The following is a 21,804-nucleotide window of genomic DNA, read 5'->3' as shown; positions in this document are numbered from 1 at the left end:
GGCAATGTCACTTCGTCGTCCAACCAAAGCAGATTGCTGATAACGTTAAAGTCTTATCAAGTATCAACACGACGGTCCCGATTACGCTCCTAAGTAGTCGTGGAAACGTGGAATATTATAATATGAAATATTAATCTAATATCTAATATGTATAATGATTTTACTGTTTTAGCTGCGATGGTAGACGTTCAAGTACGATCGTCGTCTGCGTGTATCGGACAGGTGTTAGTTCTGAAAGGTTAACCGTCATACAACCCACCCGCGCACGTGGTTTTTTTTATATTTTTCGGCTTTTTTACTTTGGTGAATGGTGATTGGTAGCTATAACATACCAATAATAGCTTTAAACCTGAAATAAAAAAAATTATAAATTCGATATAATTTTTGTTCATTAATTCGATTTATTTTTTTTAACTCGATTTGTAAAGTATTGATACAAAATTCATAAATGTGTTTTCTTTTATTTGGATTTTTCCGTAGGTAATATGTATATAGGTACAGGGACATCGTACATATAATAATGCTGGGTACGTTTTATACAAAAATCATTGACCTACTTTTCAATAAATCGGCTGTTACTGCAAGCTAATATTTTCGAAAATCCTTTTGAAAAGTATTATACAAGAATTAACAATATACAAGTGATCACGCATTTTAAGAGCCACGTAGACAACTATAGACGAATATAATAATATTACTTAGTTTTATAGGAGTGTACTGTTAAAAAACTAGTTTTAGTATGAAATAATCTAAATAAAAAAACGATTTTGTTTCCAGGCGATTATAATGTATTGATTATATCATTGAAAAAAATGTTACCATTCCATGGTGACCTGCAGAAAATAGTATTTTCACATCTCGTATTCACGCTTTTAACAATATGTTTATTTTAAAATTATTAAAATGTTGTCTATATTGATTTATTATGGTTAATAATATAACTGGTACTTAAACTGAGTCGACCAGTTGCAACTTGGAAAATATATTATGTATTATAGGTAGGTATGTTATACGTCGGTACCTACATTTTCTCAAAATCGATATTTTTTCATAGTTTTAGTGTCAATTTTTCATTCCTTTTAATATAACAATCTTAAGATTTAAAACTCGTGTTATATACTTATATTCAATTTTTATGTAAAAATGAATTAGTTTTAATTTGTTGGTTATATGCATATAGGTACTACTTTTTTCAACTTAAATATAAGTTAATCTATATTTATATAGGTACATTGTAGATAATTAAAAAAAATATTTGGTACAAATTTAAATTTTACAAGTACCTACCTACCTATTCACTTATTTTCATCATAAAATTAGGATATAGGCAACACTTTTTTTAAAAATGTATGGCAAATTTTTGATTAAGATTTAATGATGATAAAGTACAGTTATTGTTAAAGTTTTATGTTTTTATACATTATTATTATTATAATACTACAATACTTACTGCTTTTATAGATTTTAATTAAAAAAAAAAAAAAATTATATTATACTTTATAATGTGTGACGTGTGTCAAACTCAAAATCTTCTTTTGTTTCGTTTTTCGTGATATATTTTTTACTTGTAAATGTGATGATATTTCATAAAATGGATGTTATATAATCATATTAAAAAAATACAGATTATCTTGTTGGGGCATTGGGTTTTAACGTTTTCCGAGTGCCCGAGTAGGTATCTTAAACGATAGACTTAAACGCATCCTAATATACTATCAATTAGTTACTATACTTAATAGTATAATTAGTTGAAACTCGCGAACAGTCGGACTTGAGATAGCTACGATTTATATCTACTAAATTAGCCATCAAGTATAGAATATAATGTTTAAACACATGACAATTTTCACCTAACCTAACGGAGTGTTTACATTTCATTCTGCCAATTTTGATAAGTTGGTATAGATTTGATTTATCCTGGAGGAATCTATATCCTGATTCCTGATCAACCCTTATTCATAATCTGACAACCCACTATATTATGTTCTCCATTACTTGCCTCAACATATTTACACTTGACAGCATCGCGATAGTCTGCCCTCGTATATTTACGAGTTTATGTCAATATTGCGTTTATACTTTATAATTTATATTATGGCTACGTTATTCGAATACTTATATATAGTATTAAGTAATAACTAATAGTAGCTATGATAGTAAGGTCTACAGACTAAAATTGGCTTAACTCTTGTACAATATATATTATACCTAGGTAGTAGGTACTAGGTGCTACATAGGCGCCGTCAGGAATTTTTTCAGGGGGGTGCATCGTACATAGACAGCATAGTATACGCTGATTTCTAAATAATGCTTAAATTATTTAAGTTAAATACCTTAAATTATTTAAGTTAAATACGTAGGAATATTTTTTCAACAGTTGAAAAAAACTTAATACTGTCATATTATGACAATATAAAGTTATTTAAATTTTTTCCGGTGGCTTCAAAGTAATGCGAGCTATTAGAAAATCCTAAAAAGACTAGAAGAGGGTACCAAATTCATTGAAGATGCAACTGAGGAATTTGGAAAATAACCTATAGGTGTCTACAGTTATTAAATAAAAAATAGGTATTTATTTTAAAATAAAATGTTTTCAATACTACTGATTTTTTTTAAAATTGTATTCTTTTTTTTTGAAAAGCCAGGGGGTTGGGCTGATAAGCGATAGCTGATAACCTCAATATACCTAATTTATAGTTATCATTATTTATCATTCATTACAGTCATTTTTATACTATATAGGTCTATAGGTGTATAATATACTGTCATAATCGGTTATCGGTGGTCAGTGCATATACTATTTGCCTCCCGTCCTTATCGTAAAAAAGGTTAATAATATAGTACCTATACCTATACTAATATTCACTATTTTTCTCCGATGATCAGATTATTCAGATGATACTGGTGGTGGGCTTAAATTCAACATATATGCTACGATGTATGTATACAAGTAAATTTGGAATTTTTCGGAAGGAGGATTTGGAAATATTTGAGTGTGGCCAGGCGGCCATCTGAACCTACGCCTATACAGTGATTTAATACGAGTATATACGAATTTAACCCTAGTATATATTAACTATAGTCGGCGACACGAAAACCACTAGGAGGCAGGAGCGCTAAAGTCAGCGTACACAAAAATGGTCTATACTCTGTTCGGTGAGAGAAACCTCAGGTTCTGCGCATCCCCCCGCGTCGAAACCGGTTCCCTTTTGTGAAAAACATAAAATCATTAAGACACATACAGTGTCATAGCGAATCAAAAACTCTATTATTAAAAAAAGGTTAGGTTTTATAGTTACAAACAAACAAACAATTGTATTCACCAATATATTTTTCATTTATGTCGAAACATAGCAACCTAAATAAATAACAGATTATACACTTGTTTAAAAGGATGAAGGAGGATGCATTTCCATTCCAAAATTCATACTTTGATGAGACCGCACGGTCTACACAACCGTGGGTAATACGTATTATAAAGAAGCTACTTGGTTTAAAATTAAGTTTAATACCACGGAAGTGCACCAAAAAGCGTTTAATTTTTTTCGTTACATAATTTTTTTTTACCCACAGACAAGATCTAATATAAATGTAAAAATTAAAGCTTTTATAATATAATATAAAACTTTTATTGGCCGGGTAAAATGTTAATATTGTTCTAAAAGTTCTTAGGTACACGACAGGAAAAATTACATAAATGAGGCTCTAGGAATCAATCATAACTTCATAAGCCAATATTAGCCACATGAGTACAATATTGTAGAATGTAGAGTACTGGAGTATTATGGAGCTAAACTGCTAAAAACTTAAGAGAACGTCGCACTCGCATGTGTTGTCTCTGTCTTACCCTCGTACCACGTACGACATAACAAATTTTCGTTCGCTAGTTTCAATATGGTGCTGTCTAATTGTCAGTTTTGATATTATGTGGATTGACCTATAATCAAACTTTAAAGTTATAATATAACCTGTCTCCTCTCGTTGGTTTTTTTACGATATTTAAAGTTATAATTATGTAAAACATTAATATTTTAAAATGTTCATAATTCACTTAAAAATTAAAATATCGTAAATTCGTAGACCAACGAGGAAACACAGATAATGTTGTTACACTTACACACAAATGTTTGATGATAGGTTCAATTCACTTTAATATCAAAACTAACAGCGCATTATTGAAATTGGCGAACGAAAATTTGCTATATCGTCCGTGTGTATATAAGACAGACTGCAGAGACAACACATGCAAATGCGACGTCCACTTAAAAGTGAAGAGTGTGCAGGGGCAGACTGGCCCAGGGTGCTATAAACCAGGCAGCACCTCAGGCCCCCACTTGTAAATTATAATACAGGCCCAAATCACCATTTTCGGGCCCTTTCTTAAATTTAACTATTATTGTATAATGTAAAACTTTTTCCTAATTTTAGTAAGTTTAAAAAAAATATACGGGCCCCTATAATTAATTTTGCACCCTGGACCAAAAGTAGACAGTCCGCCTCTAAGAGTGCAACATGTGTAAAAATTTTGAAAGTCTGAGACTATAATATTATATTATATATAGCTTAGTCACAGTGGCGTATTTAAGGGGGGGAAACGGGGGGCAATTGTCCCGGGGTGCCTAATTTTAAGTCCTCAAAGGGCCGCCGTCGCTAGAAATTATAATAAAAAAAAATTTGTATTCGACTTTCAAAATAAACAAAATATGTTGTAAATTTAAATTATGTTTAAATTGTCTTGAAACAAAACCTAACCTAATCGAGATGTCATTCCCTCAAAAATATTATTCTCTATCTTTTTTGTAATGTGTGATTTTACTCTAAGATTACTTAAAAACATAGAAAAAAAGGTTCTGCGCAAATGCATTTTGTCTATGTGTTGCGCGTGGGCTAGAGAGAGAAAACAAATTGTGCGCTGACATCCTCTTAAGAACATAACTAAAAATTACCCAGTTTTACGTAATATTAAATGCACACACACACATGTTATAGTACAAGTCGTGAACAACAAATTTAAGAAAAAAAAATTTGCCCCAAATTGCTTTTTTATGTACATTGTACTTAGTGTTATATAATTTTACTAAAATACATATACCTACTTACTTTAAAAAACCGAGATTTCAGACATATTTTATCGTCTTATCCATTATCATTTATCAATCTGGAAATAATGGTATTAAGGTACGATTTTGATAAGATTATATTATTGTAAGACTATTAAAATAATACTTTTAAACTGAATGTGTTATTTTTTTTTCATTTATAAACGTTCGTTTGTACGACGAGCATAATTTTCGCTTTAGTTTGATTTTTATACATTTATTTTTCACTACACTGACTACACTTGCATTTAAAATGATGGATGAACAAATCGGTAAGTTATTTTTTAATTAAATATTGTTAACTTATATTACCGATATATCTACAATGCCAATAAGTTAGGTATTTTATCATATTTTAATTTACTAAGAAAAATGTTGATTTTTTTATACACATCAATAATTAAATAATTGTATTGTAATATTTCCCTGACATCCGTAACATATATATCTGTACTTATTTTAGTTAATGTGACTTCCCTAAGAGAAACTCATATAATCGGGATCTAATCGAAGTTATTCGAGAAAGAGGATCTATGCAATTAATTACCAGGGTTGCTCCGAAGAAAGCACTATTACATTTTTTATTAAACAAATACAGTGGGTTGAGCTAATTTTTTTTTCTTCAATTTGTTGTTGACAACTTATACTATGACATGTGTGCATTTAATGTTACGTAAAACTGCATAATTTTTAGTTATGTTCTTAAATAACCAAAAAACCAATGGACACCTCGTGTTTTTCGTGTTAAATTTCGTATTACTCTTGATTACAAAAAACACATTTTAGATTCTGAGTGAAACGATGAATGTATTGATTTTACAATGATGTGTGTTTTTTTTTTTATTTTTTTTTTTATTTTTTTTTTTTTTTATTTTTTTTTTTATTTTTTTATTTTTGTGTCTGTGTACACGATAAGTAGTCGAAATAATGCTTCGATTTTCGACTTCAGTATCTTGTTCGATGGGAAAGTGAATATCGTTGGTGCATTGGGGAGGTCAAAATTTTAATTTCCCAGTAGTTTTCAAAAGCGATGTGAAAAACAAAAGAAAAATTAAGGAAAAACGGGAATTTTTACGCAAAATCGATTTTTAACAAAATCGATTTTGGTTATTGGTGTAACTCTAAAACAAATGACCGTAGATGCATGAAATTTTCACTGGTTGTTTATATTTGCATTTTCTATACACAATAAAATTTACAAAATATTTTGACTCTTTTTGAGCTGTTTACGGCCATTGTCAGTTTTCAATTTTTTTAGTTTTTTTTTCTATAAATATCAATAAAATTTTATCTGTTGAGTAAAAAAGCTTGAAAATTTAATAGAAGGCTCCTAGGTTATTGTTTCAAAGGCAGATGAAAAAAATTAAAAATCCTTAGTCACAGTTTTTAATTATAAGCATTTAAAGTTCAAATTTTGACAAAATACGGAAAAATCACGAAAAATAGCAAATTATTTTGAGTTGAGAATTCATAAAAATTTTTCTTTTTAAATCTAAGATTTGAAAATGTAATATAAGATTACTCATAAGTTTGTCTACCTTTATCAAAAAAAAAATGTCTAGAAGAAACTTAAATTAAATTTTTATGAGCGTCTGAAATTTATATTTTTACAACATTTGATATTTACTCGATTTCTCATGTAACAATTTTCTTATTTTATTGTAATTAAAAAACAAATGACTGTAGATACTTGAAAATTTCACTGAATGTTCATATTAGCATTTTCTATACACCATAAAATGTTGAAAATATTTTGACTCTTTTTGAGCTGTTTACGGACATTGTCAGTTTTCAATTTTTTTAGTTTTTTTTTCTATAAATAACAATACATTTTTATTTGTCGGGTAAAAAAGCGTGAAAATTTAATATAAGGCTCCTGATATATCGTTCTAATAGCAGTTGAAAAATATTAAAAATACATAGGCACAATTTTTTTTTATAAGCATTTAAAGTTCAAATTTTGACAACATTTATCAAATTTATAATTTATTAATTATTTTGTGGTTAAAAATGTATAAAATGTTTAACTTTTATGGCTAAGGATTTAAAATTTAAAACAAGGCTCCACGTAAATAGGTTATATATAAATTACTTTATTCACAATAATATCATCAAATATACTTGGTAATATCATAGGCTGACTGACCGTTTTCGCTCAGAATCGTTTTTCTTATACAATGATATTATATCATTGAATTCAAATTTAACACCATCCATTACAGTGACCCACTTGTAACCTACTGTACAGCAGAGCGACATCCACTTATCCACCTTTTTTTTTTTTTGACGGTATTATATTAAGAACAAAATAATAAGTGTGAACTGTAAAAATATAGACTTTAAATAAATTATTTAGAGTGAAAAAAATTAATTACTATTTATTAGAGTTGATAATACGCGTCCGGTACGTATGGCTGGTATAATGTTCGCAGTGGGATAGATACACAAACTTATTATTAATTAAAATTCGTCAAAATCAAGAAAATTTCAAAATATTCTGTAGTTAAAATTCTCTAAAATGTTCAATTTGTATAGCTAAGTCTTGAACATTTAGTACAAGGTTCTTCATAAAAAGTTTATTTTGAAAGTAAAATAATTTAAAAAAATATATAAGGACAATAAGTTTTTTTTAGACATTTGAAGTTATACTTGCTATTGCCCCAGCCGCGACACCGAGTTATGTAGGTAGGTATATAAAATGTATCACCAGGTGACGACGATAGGTAGGTACAGACGTACAGTGGCGTTGCGAGAAACTTGGTGGCCCTATGGAAATAAGAGACAGAGGCCCTATTTAAGGCGCTCGGTGCCAATGTAATTTTGTCCACAAAAATACGTTTTACCAAATTTGATAATTGTATTTTAGCTATAATAGTGTACCCACTAATAACTACATAACTAATATTAGTAATATTCTACAGGCCGCATTGAACTCCGTTTTGCAGTATTTTAATCTCAAACTTCATAATTATGTCTTCATAAGTAATACAATTTCGAGCTTTTTTTTACAAATTATATTAAACCTTTATTTGAATTTAAACGAAACTTGGGGTTCTATGTAGCCATGTAGGAAGTCTTCTTCTTTCAGATCTGTATCAACTATCTCTATCCCCCCCCCTTCCCTAAATAGGTATCGAGCGATGGGCAGTAGTTTAGTGGCAAAGTATTGCAATTAAAGTGGCAACTTTGAAAGTTTGAAATATTAGCACTGGGCGTCTGGGCCACTTATCACGAAAATTAAATTATAATAAAAATATTAATTATTAAATAGTGATTTTAGGACAGCACAGTTATTCCGGAACGTGTGTGTGACAAGTTTGCCCAGGATTGTACAGGGGGAAGGAAAATAATCGATAAACGATTATTTTGGCCTGTGCAGTTATGACCGTGTGCCATCGCCTGTGCGTCCAGTGATTTAGCAAAATTGAAAATATACCACGGCAAAACTGTGCAGTCCAACCTCTCCCGATAACCCGGAGCGCGTGTGGACGGTGGAGACGCGTCGTCGGAAATCAGGTAAAACTGTACGGATTGAACTCATAGATAATATAAGATTATATTCTTATTCTTATCTATGATTGAACTGCGCCGTCCGGCATTTCCAGAAAACCAGAACGTGTATGGCTATCTTAGAAATAATATTCTTAGAATAGCTGTGCTGCAATTACTGCGTACAAGCTTTGATTTTATAATATACCTATAACATTTATTTTTATAACTATCCGCGAGTTTGAAGAACCAATGACGTATATTATAATTGGATAATATTATACAAGATACAATAAACACCACCACTGTACATTTTTTTATTAGTGTTTTGAAATCAAATTATATTCAACGTAAATATAATTTTTTTAATTCAATTTAAATTAAAAAAAAATTTTCAGTATTTTTAGATTCTGAGCAGAGCGAGGGATCTAGTGGTTGTGCAATGGTGTTTATTTTTTATTATTATTATTTTCCTGTATATAAAATTTCTACCAGAATAAGTGCTTTCGATTTCAACATTTAGTATCTTATTTTTTAGCAAATTGGATCAAGATGGGACTTTAGAGAGATAATTTTTCGATTATTATGCCACGGGAAAAACCACCGACAAATTACAAAAAACGTCTAAAAATGGGATTTTAATTTTTAACGTTTTGTTTATCCATGTAGAATTGTAGAAACGAATAAAAATAACGATTTTAGTTATTTTGTTGTGATTTATAATATTATTTCAACTTACATGCTATAATAAAATATAATAACAATATAAAATATCCAGACCGACTAACCGTCTTCTCTCAGAATCGGTTTTCGTATACAATGATATGATATCATTGAATTCAAATTTAATACGATCCATTATACAGTGACCCACTTGTAACCTACTGTACAGCAGAGCGACATCCACTTACCCTTCTTTTTTTAAATTTAATGATAAAAGTCCTGTACTCCCCCTCACCCCTAACTTGGACATATCGCGGTGGCCCCGGCCTAAGTACGCCACTGGGTAGGTACTAAAGTATTTTTTATACATCGTTAAAAAACTTTCAAATAAAAGTAAATGATAAATTATGATAATAATAAATTGTTTACGTTTAATAGCAGCTAATAGACAATAGTTAATATTTTTATTAATATCTTATAATTATTAATTACACGTATGACGTATAAGGATAAAAGTGATAAAACAGTTTTAATTTTTTTAAAGATCCTTAAATGTTACATTTTTATTTGTTTCAACTATATATTTTTGTTGTCAAAATTGTGTGCCAGACGCCAGTACTTAATATTAATAAATATTGCGGACAATAACACATCATTAAAATTGTATAATAACTTATAACGTTTGTAAGACAGGTAGGTACCCAGTTTAAATTATACATATCTTATACAGTAAAGTTATACCTACGATATAACGACAAGTTGACAGCGAACTAACGCATGAATACATGATTAAAATATAATAAAATATAATTTCAAATATTATAATTTATAATTAGTTTTTACCTTTTTTTCATAAATATATTAGTTTATTACCTACCTATTAAACAGTCTATTTTATGTTTTTAAATTGTTTTTACTAATATTGTTCTTAAATAAATAGTGTTCTTTTCAATGTACCTACCCCGTAGCGGTATGAATTTTTATACAGGGGAGCTATGGTCTATTATATTTCTGGTATTTAAGTCAACCACCGTAATACTAAATACCTCTAATAGTAATTACTCTATGGACCGTAGCTGCCCCGTATTGTCGTATAATATAGTACATATTTGGAATTAGCTTATTAATTATTACGTATTTTACGTAATTCTCTCCTAACGATTACCCATTTGTTTTATAATTTCTATCGTTCGTTCGTTCACGGGTTATTATTGTTGTACAATTTTTAATGTCTAGTTTTCAACATCACTGTTAAAGATAACAGATAAAAATGTATGTCCTACAAAGACGTGATAAGCGATAACACAATATCATTATTCATTTCACAATGTTGTGAATTTGTAACATTCGTGTTATAGACGACAACAGATAAATAATTTACGAAATGAATGTTATTTCTGTACCTCCGCAGTGATATATTGTGCAAACTGATGCCAATGCGTCAACAAATAATAATATAAAAATGAATTTATAGATCATATTATAAGATAACATGGCCGGACGTATAGTCTCAGCCTCCATAAGGGCAGTAGTTGGAAGCAAGAAACCTATTAAGGCTGCTCTCACCTTGGTCAGTATGAGATCAATAAATTTAATACTATTATTTCAAACTAAAATGTATTATGCATTTTTTCAGACACCATCAGCCGTTGATCAACTAAAAAAAATACTGTCTGGAAAATCAAATTGTGTTAGTTACGCATTTATAGTTTATGTTTATTGTTATTATTATTTTTTCTAATTTCAAGTTATTAAAATATTATAGATTGGTCTTAAAATCGGTGTTAAACAACGGGGATGCAATGGTTTAAGTTATACTCTAGACTATGCCAGTGAAAAACATAAATTAGATGAAGAAGTTGTACAAGATGGTAAATAATTTAATTAATATATTGTAATAATAATATAATATGCTTAAATATTTTTTAATACATTTTGTATTGATAAAGATTTAGGAAAATGTATCCTATTCACTGAAGTATATTGCTTATATTATGGTCATAGGCTGATCTATTTATAAACTTAACATACATATGTGCCTAATATATATTATGAATAATATTTTTTATTTTAGGTATCCGGGTATTTATTGATAGAAAAGCTCAGTTGACATTACTTGGAACTGAAATGGACTTTGTTCAATCCAAATTGTCTTCAGAATTTGTGTTTTATAATCCAAACATTAAAGGAACTTGTGGATGTGGTGAAAGTTTTAACATTTAAACTTAAGAAGTGAGTTATAGGACGCGTTTTGAAATAAATTTTCTTTTAGATAAATATATTATATTATCAGTTTTAAAAACAATAATAGCTATTTCAAATCCAGAGGTTGATAAATAATACAATAATTATATATATATATATGTATATTAAAAATGTAAATGGTAAATTATTATTTACCCATGAAATAGGCTCAAAATGTATTAATATTTACCATTGAGCATTACAAAAATATTAATAAAAAAAAATGTATACATATATAATCTAATCTATCTTAACTTTAAAACACTAATGTTATAGAACAATAAAATTAATTAAAACAAAAAAAAAATGATATACTGTTATGATAATTTTGGTTGTTGCTTAAGTTCAGTGATATTAAGTATTTTTGAAGGGGTTTTATTTTTACGCAATGATTTTTTCTTTTTGTTCAATAATCCTTCTGTTGGCAATTTTTGATGAGAGTTTTCTAAAAAAATAAATAAAGTATTATCTAGCAATATTTAAGTTTTAACATTGATTTTAGAATGCAAGGTTAAGCTATGTTATGGAGTTGCTTGGAAACTGCACTATCGTACCTCTCCACAATTAAATAACGTACCCGTTAAATCATGCAATGTTTATGTATCCTATTATTGAAAGAAAATAAATTGGTTGCATTTTTGTTCTTGTTGTACTAGACGTCCTATGTTTTTTAAATTTAGAGATTTTTATTTTCATACTTATTTATTATAATAAACTATAAGTAATACCTAGTTGGAAAAAAGTTTCCACATTGACTGCCACATGTTAGCCAGCAACCCAAATCAGTTCAGTAATTCAGTGTGTGTAATGCTACACAAAGTATATATTTTTCGGCTAAAATATTGTTCATATAAGATATTTTACGCGCTCCCAGATTTTATTAGGTTTTTTATTTCTTAAAAAAAGATCAAATTAAAATGTTTCTTTACTATGGTTCTATTGGTTCTTATTAAATATTGTTGTCTCCAAGCCTTGAAGAATTAGATGCATTAATTAATGTTGATGTTAAATTTGGTAGTGGCAAAACAATAAAAGAAAACTTGGGTTGTCGGCGGACATGTAGCAGACAACATGTTAAAGTAATAGGTATTAGGGTGGTCATTAATCATTAATTAAACTATATTTTTTGAAAAGAAAGTATGTGGAATTTAACTTCTAGTGACTTATTGTATAGTTTTCTATTTGTTTGTATTTGTATGTTTGTTTAAAAATGATTTAGTTAGAACATAGTACAATAGAGTCAATAATGATAAACAAGTAATTGAAGTTTAATCATCACAGAATATTTAATATTATCAAAATGTTCTACATATTTAACATGTTTTTCTCAAATATACATGCCACTTATAGTAAATATTTTGTTTATCTTAAAGAAATAATTGGTTTTAATTATTTTTTGTTTGAATAACAACAGTCAAATAATAGGTATATATTGTTTTGATTATGTCATATTAGATTTTATTGGTATAAATTAGATTGGTGGTCACTATTTAGAAATAAATCGATTCTTTATACTAGATATTAAGAAGTCTATTATTTAAATTTTTCCTTGGTAGTTGTATTGCAGTTATTCATTAATACATTGCTAGTGTCCAGTATTCCATCTAACTTATTAAATATTGTTTAATTAACTCTGGGTTATAATATTATTTATTTATTAAATATTTTACTTGTATTACATAAGAGGATCCGTCTAATATTTGTTGTCTCTATCCATTTTACATACAAATTTATTTATTATCAAATTTAAAAACAAAACAATAATCCTAGGTCTCTAGTAAGTTTTGTTTGATATTTAAAATTTGAATAAGTAGATAAAATATACCAATTAAAAATATTTATTATTTGCTTATAATATCAAAATATTGAATAAAACAATGAGACAACATAGTATTATATTGTCTTTAAATTTAATAAGAAGTAAATGTACTCAGAATTTAAAAAAAATTCTATTTGGAATGAAGGTTGTGAATTTAGTACCACTGCTGTGTTGCGTTATTTTATGTTTCATTTACCATACTACAATAAATAATACTTGAAGAGTGCCGACTTCTTCGTTATTACATTGTACTTATTTGTTTTTTTTTTCATGAATTTAAATATGATACATGTATTATACTTAATTGGATATACCTGAAGTATAAGTTTTTTCAGGTGCAATCAGATGATATCTTTCCATATAATGTAGGGTTGAAATAGAATAGTTATTTGGAGATTTTGTGGTAGGTTGTGTTGTTGGCACAAAATGTTTATTCATATCAACTGAAACAAGAATAAATCAATATATGTATTAAGAGGGTGCTACACTTGCATGTGTTGTCTGTCTTACATACGCTAAACATAGCAAATTGTATGTTCCGAATAATCTATATAACTCTGTTATGATTAATATTTGAGCGAATTTACCTATTATCAAGTTTAGAAGTGAAAATATTATCTAGTGAACCTTTTTTTTTTTTTATATTTTAATTTTAGTGAGTGCCATTAGTGGATGACTTTTCACCTCAAGTGTAGCCTGCTGTAATTTATTCTAACCATATAAACATATTGTGCCCCTAAGGTACAGATTGTGTATCTAAGATAAAAATAAAAAAAAAGCAAGTATACAGTATTTTTTTTAAAATTGTAAATTATTTGTGCATTATAAAATACTCATAGCTATAACTTTCTTTAAATTAAAAATAAAAAAAAAAACCCAAGAGGCTCAATAGATAATATTCTCACCTCTAAATTTGATATAGGTCAATTCCCTCAAATAGTTATCATAACGAAGTTGAATAGATTATTTAGAGTGTTATAACGCATGCATGTGTAGCGCCCTTTTAATGTAATTGAATAACATACACTATATACAATTAAAGGAAGAATAACCTAATATGTTTTTGTGTATACCTAAACTTCATGTTTTGCATGTTCAAAAAATTGATCTTTTAAATTGTCATGCTGTACTGTAGTAAAAGTTAAGGTAATAAAATAAAAAATTGTATATTCATTTTATTTTTTAGGTTTCAAATGAGTATACACAAGAGAAGAGAAGATACAAGGTATATAGTGAGAGAATGAATAGTCAATACCATTTACATAGTTTTACATTTCATTTAGATGCAGTAAACTTATATTATTGTCAATAATTGATCTGTTATACTGATACTATTTGATAATGTGAATTGTTATTTATTTCAATTATTAAAATTGTTGTTTAGTTTTAATAAACGTGCTCATTATGACTTATGAGGAAAGACAGTGACCATTACTTACATTTTACCGCTTGTTCAGGTGATAGGTATTGCATGGCAAGTGCTTGCATCTGTAAGCTGGAATCTATTTTACTATTTTCTGGTAACATAAAATGTTTGTACGGTTCAAAATTCCTAAAAGGCAAAAATAAAATCATTAGAATTATCTAAAGCCTTACAAATGTCATCTGTCAAATCAAATGAAACCTCTGGGGTGTAATTTATAATTTACTTTGGTGTAGTTGTTGCTATATGTTTAACACGTTCTACTGGTTCAGCTACATCAGATTTCCGTCCACTCGTATTATCTTCAAGCAGGTTATTTACTTGTCCCTTTTATAAAAATAAACAATAATAACTATAAATGCAAGAACCATTAACTAAATTATTATTATTATTCTATTTAGAAAAATTTAGTAATATCTGCAACTTACAATAATATTTTTATACATTGTCCACCCAACTTCAATTTTTTTATCATTTTCTTCTTCGCATTCACTATAGTTAGAAAAAAAGAATTAATTTAAAATTATTATTTATTATACAAACATTACCTATTTTCACTATCTTCAGACGAAGATTTCATATCAATGTGAATCGATTGTTCTGGAGATATTGGATCCTCAATTACTTGAACATCATTTGCATTTAAATCAAACGATTCATCACTGGGAAAAAAATACACATATAATACATAGATCTTAAACTAAAGTAAATGTAGTAGGTAATACACAAGTGGAAAAAGCATTTTTTGGAGGGGTTTATATATAAAGCTGTATGATGGGCCAAGATTTGCGAAACATTCTTCATTGTCCTGGTATCATTTTTGTTATAATACTAACTATCGCAAAAGCATAGTTGACGATTTATCTATATTATATTCTAGATAAACGGATCTCCAAACTTTTTTTTCAAGAGCCATATAAAAAAAAATTGTGGGTCTAAATACAGGCCATAGTCAGGAGACCATTTGTTCTATATTAAATAAAATATATACATAATAATTAATAAACTATTTTAAACGGCCCAACCCAAGCCTATAAAAATAATTTACCCAAAATATACTTTATCTACTGGAATAGGTAGAGGTTATACTAAAACAGTGGTGTAGCCAGGATTATGAAATGGGGGTTGTTCAAGTAAAGTGAAACCAATCTTTTACAATTTTCGCATATAAATAAATTTAGGATTCGGGACTTGTTCCACTAAAGACTATCAAAATTGTCAAAATATGCTTAAATATATGCAGCTAAATTTTTATATTATTTTAGACAAATGCTTAAAACATATTACAATTTTGAAAATAAAAAACTAAAAATAAGTAATTACATATAAACATGATATAAATAATTTATAGACGGATTTACTAATTCAAATATAGGTAGGTATATTGATAAATATAATGGACAGAGCATGAACTATTGCATGTTTTGGACAATTTTAAACTATTGTGAAATAAAACAACTTATTTTTAAAAAAATACTGGCATAAAATACTAGGTTAATAAGAAATAAGTTATAATGCAACAAATATTCTATGTACCTTATAATGGAGTAAGTCCTTTCCTTCTCTTTTTTATTATCTTTCTCATCATTATTATTATCGCATCTAGTATTTACTGGATTTTTTTCTTTTTCTTTTGTTACGGATGTGACATCTGGTTTACCAGAGCATTTAAAATTTTTATTTAATTCGTTTTTTTTCGGTACAGTTTCAGTTATTTTTAAATTTGTTTGTGGTTTTTCTGTATTGTTATCGTTAGAATGTTGTGAATTATATTCTTTTTGAGTAACATCTTTTTTCAACTCTTCTGTTGTTTTAGAATCATTATCTTTTTTACAATGACCATTTTCAGAGCAACAACATTTATGTTGGTTTTGCTGATTAGATAATACAGTGACTAACAATTTTTGTATGGTTTCTAAAAGAAATTTCATTTGATCATTTTGTAATTGCATCATGTTGTAAATATCTTTAACTGTAGGTGTGTTTTGACAGGCACATTTGTGATAATCGCTACTAGATTTGTAGGAAATTTTGTCTGAAAAGCGACTGTAAGGATTTTGATCACAATCGCTGTATGAGGAAGATCCATAATATTGCTTGTCGCGTGGTTCATAGTAACGAGTTTCTTTATGTACTGGAGGTGAGCGATTTTGACGATTTTTCCATTCACTATATGTTTCATGAGAATTTGGACTGTTTGTATAATACGATGGGTGCCTATTTAATGGTTTTGAATTATTTTCTGATGAATCGAATACGACTGATAATTCTGGAACCTCAGGTTTTGCCGACAATTCCTATAAACATTAAATCAACATTTTAGTGAGGATAGAATACAATTTCTATACACTAAACTACTTTAAGCGTTGGATGTGCTTTATAATAGTTTCCATAGAAAAAAAGATTTACTTGAAACTGTGTGGGCTTGGGCGCCGGACGAGGTTCGAGTTCATCATTACTAGTATTGGAGTACATTGGACGATTTCAGTAGATGACAGTTCACTCGGTCGAGGTGGAAATCAGGGAATAATGAAATTTCCCTTACTTTGTAACTTTGTATAAAAATGAAGTCTTCAGTACCTATTGATTTAAGAACAAAAATGTTTGAACCTTAAACACTACGAACAAACTTGAAACGATTACTTTAAAATTTTATCAAAAATAAAATAATTGATAACGTTTTTCCCGCTAAAAATAATCATTGTGTTCGTTAGTGATTAGTGATATGCCTTCCATTGATTCCGTGGGAAACTTTATACACAGATAAACTGTGGCTTTTTTTTAATCAATATCTAATTTTGATAACAATATTTTATATTTCATTTAATTAATCAATTATTATTGCATATAGTCATATTTAGCCGTGGATCGCGGACGGGACACTGATTCCTCGGGCCGTCGTGGCGTGAAGTGAGGATGAGTGTCATTTTACAATTTTACATTTAGCATTTTAAGACTTTTGGCTTTATTGGTCAACAAAAAACGACTAATCTACTGCTATTTATCTTTTTTTACTGAATAAAATTATTCATAATAGTTTTCATCGTTCAACGTAACTGTTATTACTAATTAGTCATTCAACCATGACTAACCATGTCCAACCATGCATCTACAAATATAAATTGTCTATGCGATAAATCTAATTATTGTCTCTTATAATTTAAGTAAGTTGATATACAATACTTATTTTGTCATTAAGTTTTATATTATGTCTTTAAGTTTAAGCTTAGTTAGATTCTCTAATGAATAGTCAAGTCAATTAATTATCAGTGTTTACACATTCACTGGTTTCAATGCCATAGCGCCACATTTAAGGTCAAATGAGGTAGTAAGGTTTACTTCCTAATTATGTAAAAAACAGTTATGCGCTACATTGAATCACTTAATTCTGATTAGTGGAAGAGGAATGATTCATTTTTAAAATTATGTATTTAAATCCTAAATTTAGGATCATAATATTATTAAAACAAATTTAAAAAAATAGTTATATTATCATTGATTTTTAATTTACAGGACAAAGTTTTCTTTAGTTTTTTCCTTCCTATTTTAATTGTTTTAACAATATGGATGATGATGATAAAAAAGGGTAAGTTAATTCTTATTAAATTTTCCTAAATGTATTAAATGCTTGCTTATACAGACATAGTGTTGTTTTACTACTTAAACAATTATTTGTAATGAAAGAAATAATTAGTGTTTTTTTTTTTTTATCAATTTTTACTGACAGTTACTTAAGGCTGGAAAACTAAAATTTTTCTTAATTATTTTGATAAGTTGAATTTTAGTTAACTTCAAGTTATTTTTGTAAAGTTGAATAGTTGATATTCTTAGCTTCAAATGGTTAAAAGATAATTAATTTAAACTAAAATAATTTACAATTTTAAGTGAAAAACACTATAAAACTAGGTACATTTTAAATTAAATTCTTATTGTGATCAGATAGCAAATCAATTGTTATATTTATATTTAATAAATAAAAATGTATAGTAATATACATTGTTTTAAGTAAATATTATTTACTTCACAGTGTTGTGTAAATTAACTTGCATTGAAAAATAATATTACAGTTTCAAGTCAACTAGATAACTACCTAAGTAACTGGATAAACAACTTCTTTCTTAAAATATTTTACTCATGAATACTCCAGCCTTAGTCACTGTTATTGTATTTATTTGTAATTTGATCTTTATTCGTTACATTATTATTTATTATAATTGCACTATATGATTTCTTTTTTTTTTATCAGTTTTAATTATATAATTGTTATGAACCGAATTATTACCTATTATATGTGTTGATAGCTTATTAGTCATATTTTACTTTATTTTGTGTTGGTCTTACACAAAAATTTATTAAAAATAAAAAGTAAATTAAAAGTTTAAATGTATTATTGTTATGTATCATTATTATAATTTTTAATTTATATATTTTTTTTCTATTTATCCATTATTTGTTACGATGTCGGGTAATAACGTTTGAGAAAATATAGTGTATTTATTATTTATAATCTATACTGAATGCTATTACTCATTGTGATAATATATACTATTGATTAATAATGCCTGATGAAATTATTTTTTTTTTATTATGAATATGAAGTTGAAACATTCTACATACCAATTGTATTAATAAAATATTCAATTCTGATACACATTGTTTTATTTTGTCGGTAACACGCATATTAAATATTATTTGGAATTTAGCGAGACATTTTTAGCAAGTTAATGCAATTAAAAATAGATTTTTGTATTAAGAATTTAAAAGTCTAATACCTGCTGAATACCGTAGTCTATAATATGTTTTTCATTTAAAATTTATTTTAAGACATCTATACAACTAATAAGGATGCAATTATATACTTGGTTGTGACCATATAACTAGGTAGGTAGGTACCTACCTAAATAATGCTATGGTAAATTGGTAACAGAGTTCTTGTAGTTAAAAATTTGAATTGAATACTAGCATTTAATTCAATAATTTTGGAAAACATAGAAATCTGAAAAGTTATGGGAAATTGACCAAAATTTAACTATCCGATATTAACACAACTTATTCAACAAGTAGATACCTAGGTAGGCATCGACAAACAAGAATTCTTGCGATAGTAAATATTCATAAACTGTATTTTATGTTTTAGAAGCACCTATTACTAGAATAATTTATGAAAAATTGTATTTTATATAATATCGGTTAGTTGATACTTAAATGATAATTGTTTTAGTTGAAATAAAGTTTGTTGAGAACATAACAGACAACAAACTATAAAACTGTCTGTCACTGAATGGCTTTAAAAACACCTATTATAATATTAATAATGATAATAAGAAGAAGAACATTGAATCGCTAATAAAGTAGTATAGTAGATAGTACTAGATACAAATTACAAAAAATAATGGAAATTGTTATTCATTTATCGATTAGAAAGCCTTTGGCAATAAACAAAATTAAAAAGAAAATTACGGATTAGGGATCAAGAATATATTAGGATTTGGGAGGATTTGTGAAATGTGAATAAAGTCACTATGAATTACGAAAGGAGAAGGAACAGTTTTGAGTAAGGAAGAGACATAATGATGGACGCTATTAACACAAAAATGTTAAAATCAACTTTCATAAAGAGGGGCATTTATTACAGTTCTTGAAATTCTTAGTAGTGTAGTTTATAGTTTCTACTCAAAGAATGAATGGTTGAGCGAAGAGCAGACATATTGCCCGGAGGCTTTTTTTTAGAATTGAGACAAGGCACAGCACAGGATTTCTTGTGTGTGACAAAATCTATAAAGGACCCTGAGATCCCATGTTTTTTATAAGTTAAAATTACCTGAACACTCTTTGATGGCTAGTGTGCATGGGGTTTTCTACCAGATTGGAGAGGTAAGGGGGATGCCTTTGAAGGTTGTATTATAATTAATAATTCAGATTTCCAAAGTTCGCAGCATTGCTTGCTATGGAAAAACTTTTAGGTGTGTCTGGTACGGGGACTGGTTCGAAGATAAGTCGAGGGAGATGACATTAATACTGAATATTTTGGATGTGGGTATAATGTGTATATAGAAGTGTAGTTATCATATCCCTGCCTGGAGAGACAAGACAGGCGTTGGAATTTAAGGTAGAGTTAAAAGATATTTTAACTCAGAGAGAACAGGCAGGATCAAGCATCAAAGCGTAAAATCCAAAAGCAATTCAAATGTGGAATATTCCGGGAGAATTATAATTAAATGTTTCAGGTGTTGCTCATCGGTTTTATCCGCTGGCGCATCAATCCAAAAGACACGATTGACTGCTACAGGTGTCATGAATATTATGGGTGGCATCAGTAGCGCCGAACTTCTTAAAACTAATTACGTCCTATTGAAAATAAAACGGCCACAAGTCTACATTTTTACTTCGTATATAGAAGAACAATTTCTGAAATTCCATTTTGTGTTACTTCTAAAGAATACATCGATATCGTAATGCATAGTACCTAATTGTATATATTTAATTTTATTTGTTTTATGTACTAAGTACTGTATTATTTAGTTATGTATACATGTTGCAGCCACTTGAAATTGATATTTTCATGAGAAATCCATTTAATTAAATATATATGGCTCTCACATTTCGTGTATTATCGATTATCGATATAATAATATCGAAAATATTTTACAAAATAATGGTTACTTTTCATGAAATAGTCTCCCCAATTTGACATTTTTTATTCTAATATATTTAATATATTCAATAAGGGTCATTCAATTTATGAAATTAAACATTTAGCACGCACAATCATTATATTATTATTTATTCAACATATGCACGAATATTCTTTATTTGTACCTATTATGTATTTGTCATAATATATTTAATGCTAAACAAGTTTTTTTACATATATGTATACATTTAAGAAGATTTTATGTAAAGAAACGTTAAGTTAATAGTTATACATAGTAATAACTACTTATAAGTAATATTTAATATAATATTTTTAAATCATATTAAATCATAAGCAAATTATTTAAAAAAGGAAAAAAAAAGTTGCATAAGAATACATTAATTTGTTTTATACGCTTAAATACGATATTCAA

General features: G+C 27.9%; 3 protein-coding genes across 6 annotated transcripts in view; 2 read left to right on the top strand and 1 right to left on the bottom strand.

Annotated features, from left to right (window-relative positions):
* The first annotated feature begins 10,565 nt into the window (after window positions 1-10,565).
* Window positions 10,566-14,734, top strand: LOC132948143 (iron-sulfur cluster assembly 1 homolog, mitochondrial). Its single transcript, XM_061018486.1, has 5 exons — window positions 10,566-10,821; window positions 10,888-10,941; window positions 11,017-11,122; window positions 11,326-11,483; window positions 14,501-14,734. Exons 1-4 carry the CDS (start codon window positions 10,744-10,746, stop codon window positions 11,472-11,474), a joined length of 387 nt encoding a protein of 128 aa, XP_060874469.1. The 5' UTR covers window positions 10,566-10,743; the 3' UTR covers window positions 11,475-11,483; window positions 14,501-14,734.
* On the bottom strand, window positions 11,477-17,368 carry LOC132948139 (myb-like protein F). The gene is made up of 8 exons (XM_061018478.1): window positions 17,147-17,368; window positions 16,274-17,034; window positions 15,286-15,399; window positions 15,166-15,229; window positions 14,964-15,064; window positions 14,754-14,866; window positions 13,629-13,757; window positions 11,477-11,940 (listed from the first exon to the last, which is right to left on the bottom strand). Exons 1-8 carry the CDS (start codon window positions 17,210-17,212, stop codon window positions 11,813-11,815), a joined length of 1,476 nt encoding a protein of 491 aa, XP_060874461.1. The 5' UTR covers window positions 17,213-17,368; the 3' UTR covers window positions 11,477-11,812.
* A 29-nt stretch (window positions 17,369-17,397) lies between these two features.
* LOC132948138 (prestin) overlaps window positions 17,398-21,804 on the top strand; it is a 90,071-nt gene continuing 85,664 nt past the window's right edge. For 2 of the 4 annotated variants that reach the window (XM_061018471.1, XM_061018468.1), the window contains exons 1-2: window positions 17,398-17,901; window positions 18,251-18,323. In XM_061018471.1, coding sequence (XP_060874454.1) covers window positions 18,301-18,323 — 23 coding nt within the window. In that variant the 5' untranslated portion in view covers window positions 17,398-17,901; window positions 18,251-18,300. Of the gene's footprint in view, window positions 18,324-21,804 lie in introns of all 4 variants that reach the window. The other 2 variants (XM_061018472.1, XM_061018470.1) reach the window with 1 other exon arrangement.

Source organism: Metopolophium dirhodum, chromosome 7, assembly GCF_019925205.1.
Source record: "Metopolophium dirhodum isolate CAU chromosome 7, ASM1992520v1, whole genome shotgun sequence".
Classification (NCBI taxonomy): Eukaryota; Metazoa; Arthropoda; class Insecta; order Hemiptera; family Aphididae; genus Metopolophium; species Metopolophium dirhodum.
The sequence above is the reverse complement of the archived record's forward strand: the minus strand, read 5'-3'. Positions and strand labels throughout refer to the sequence as shown.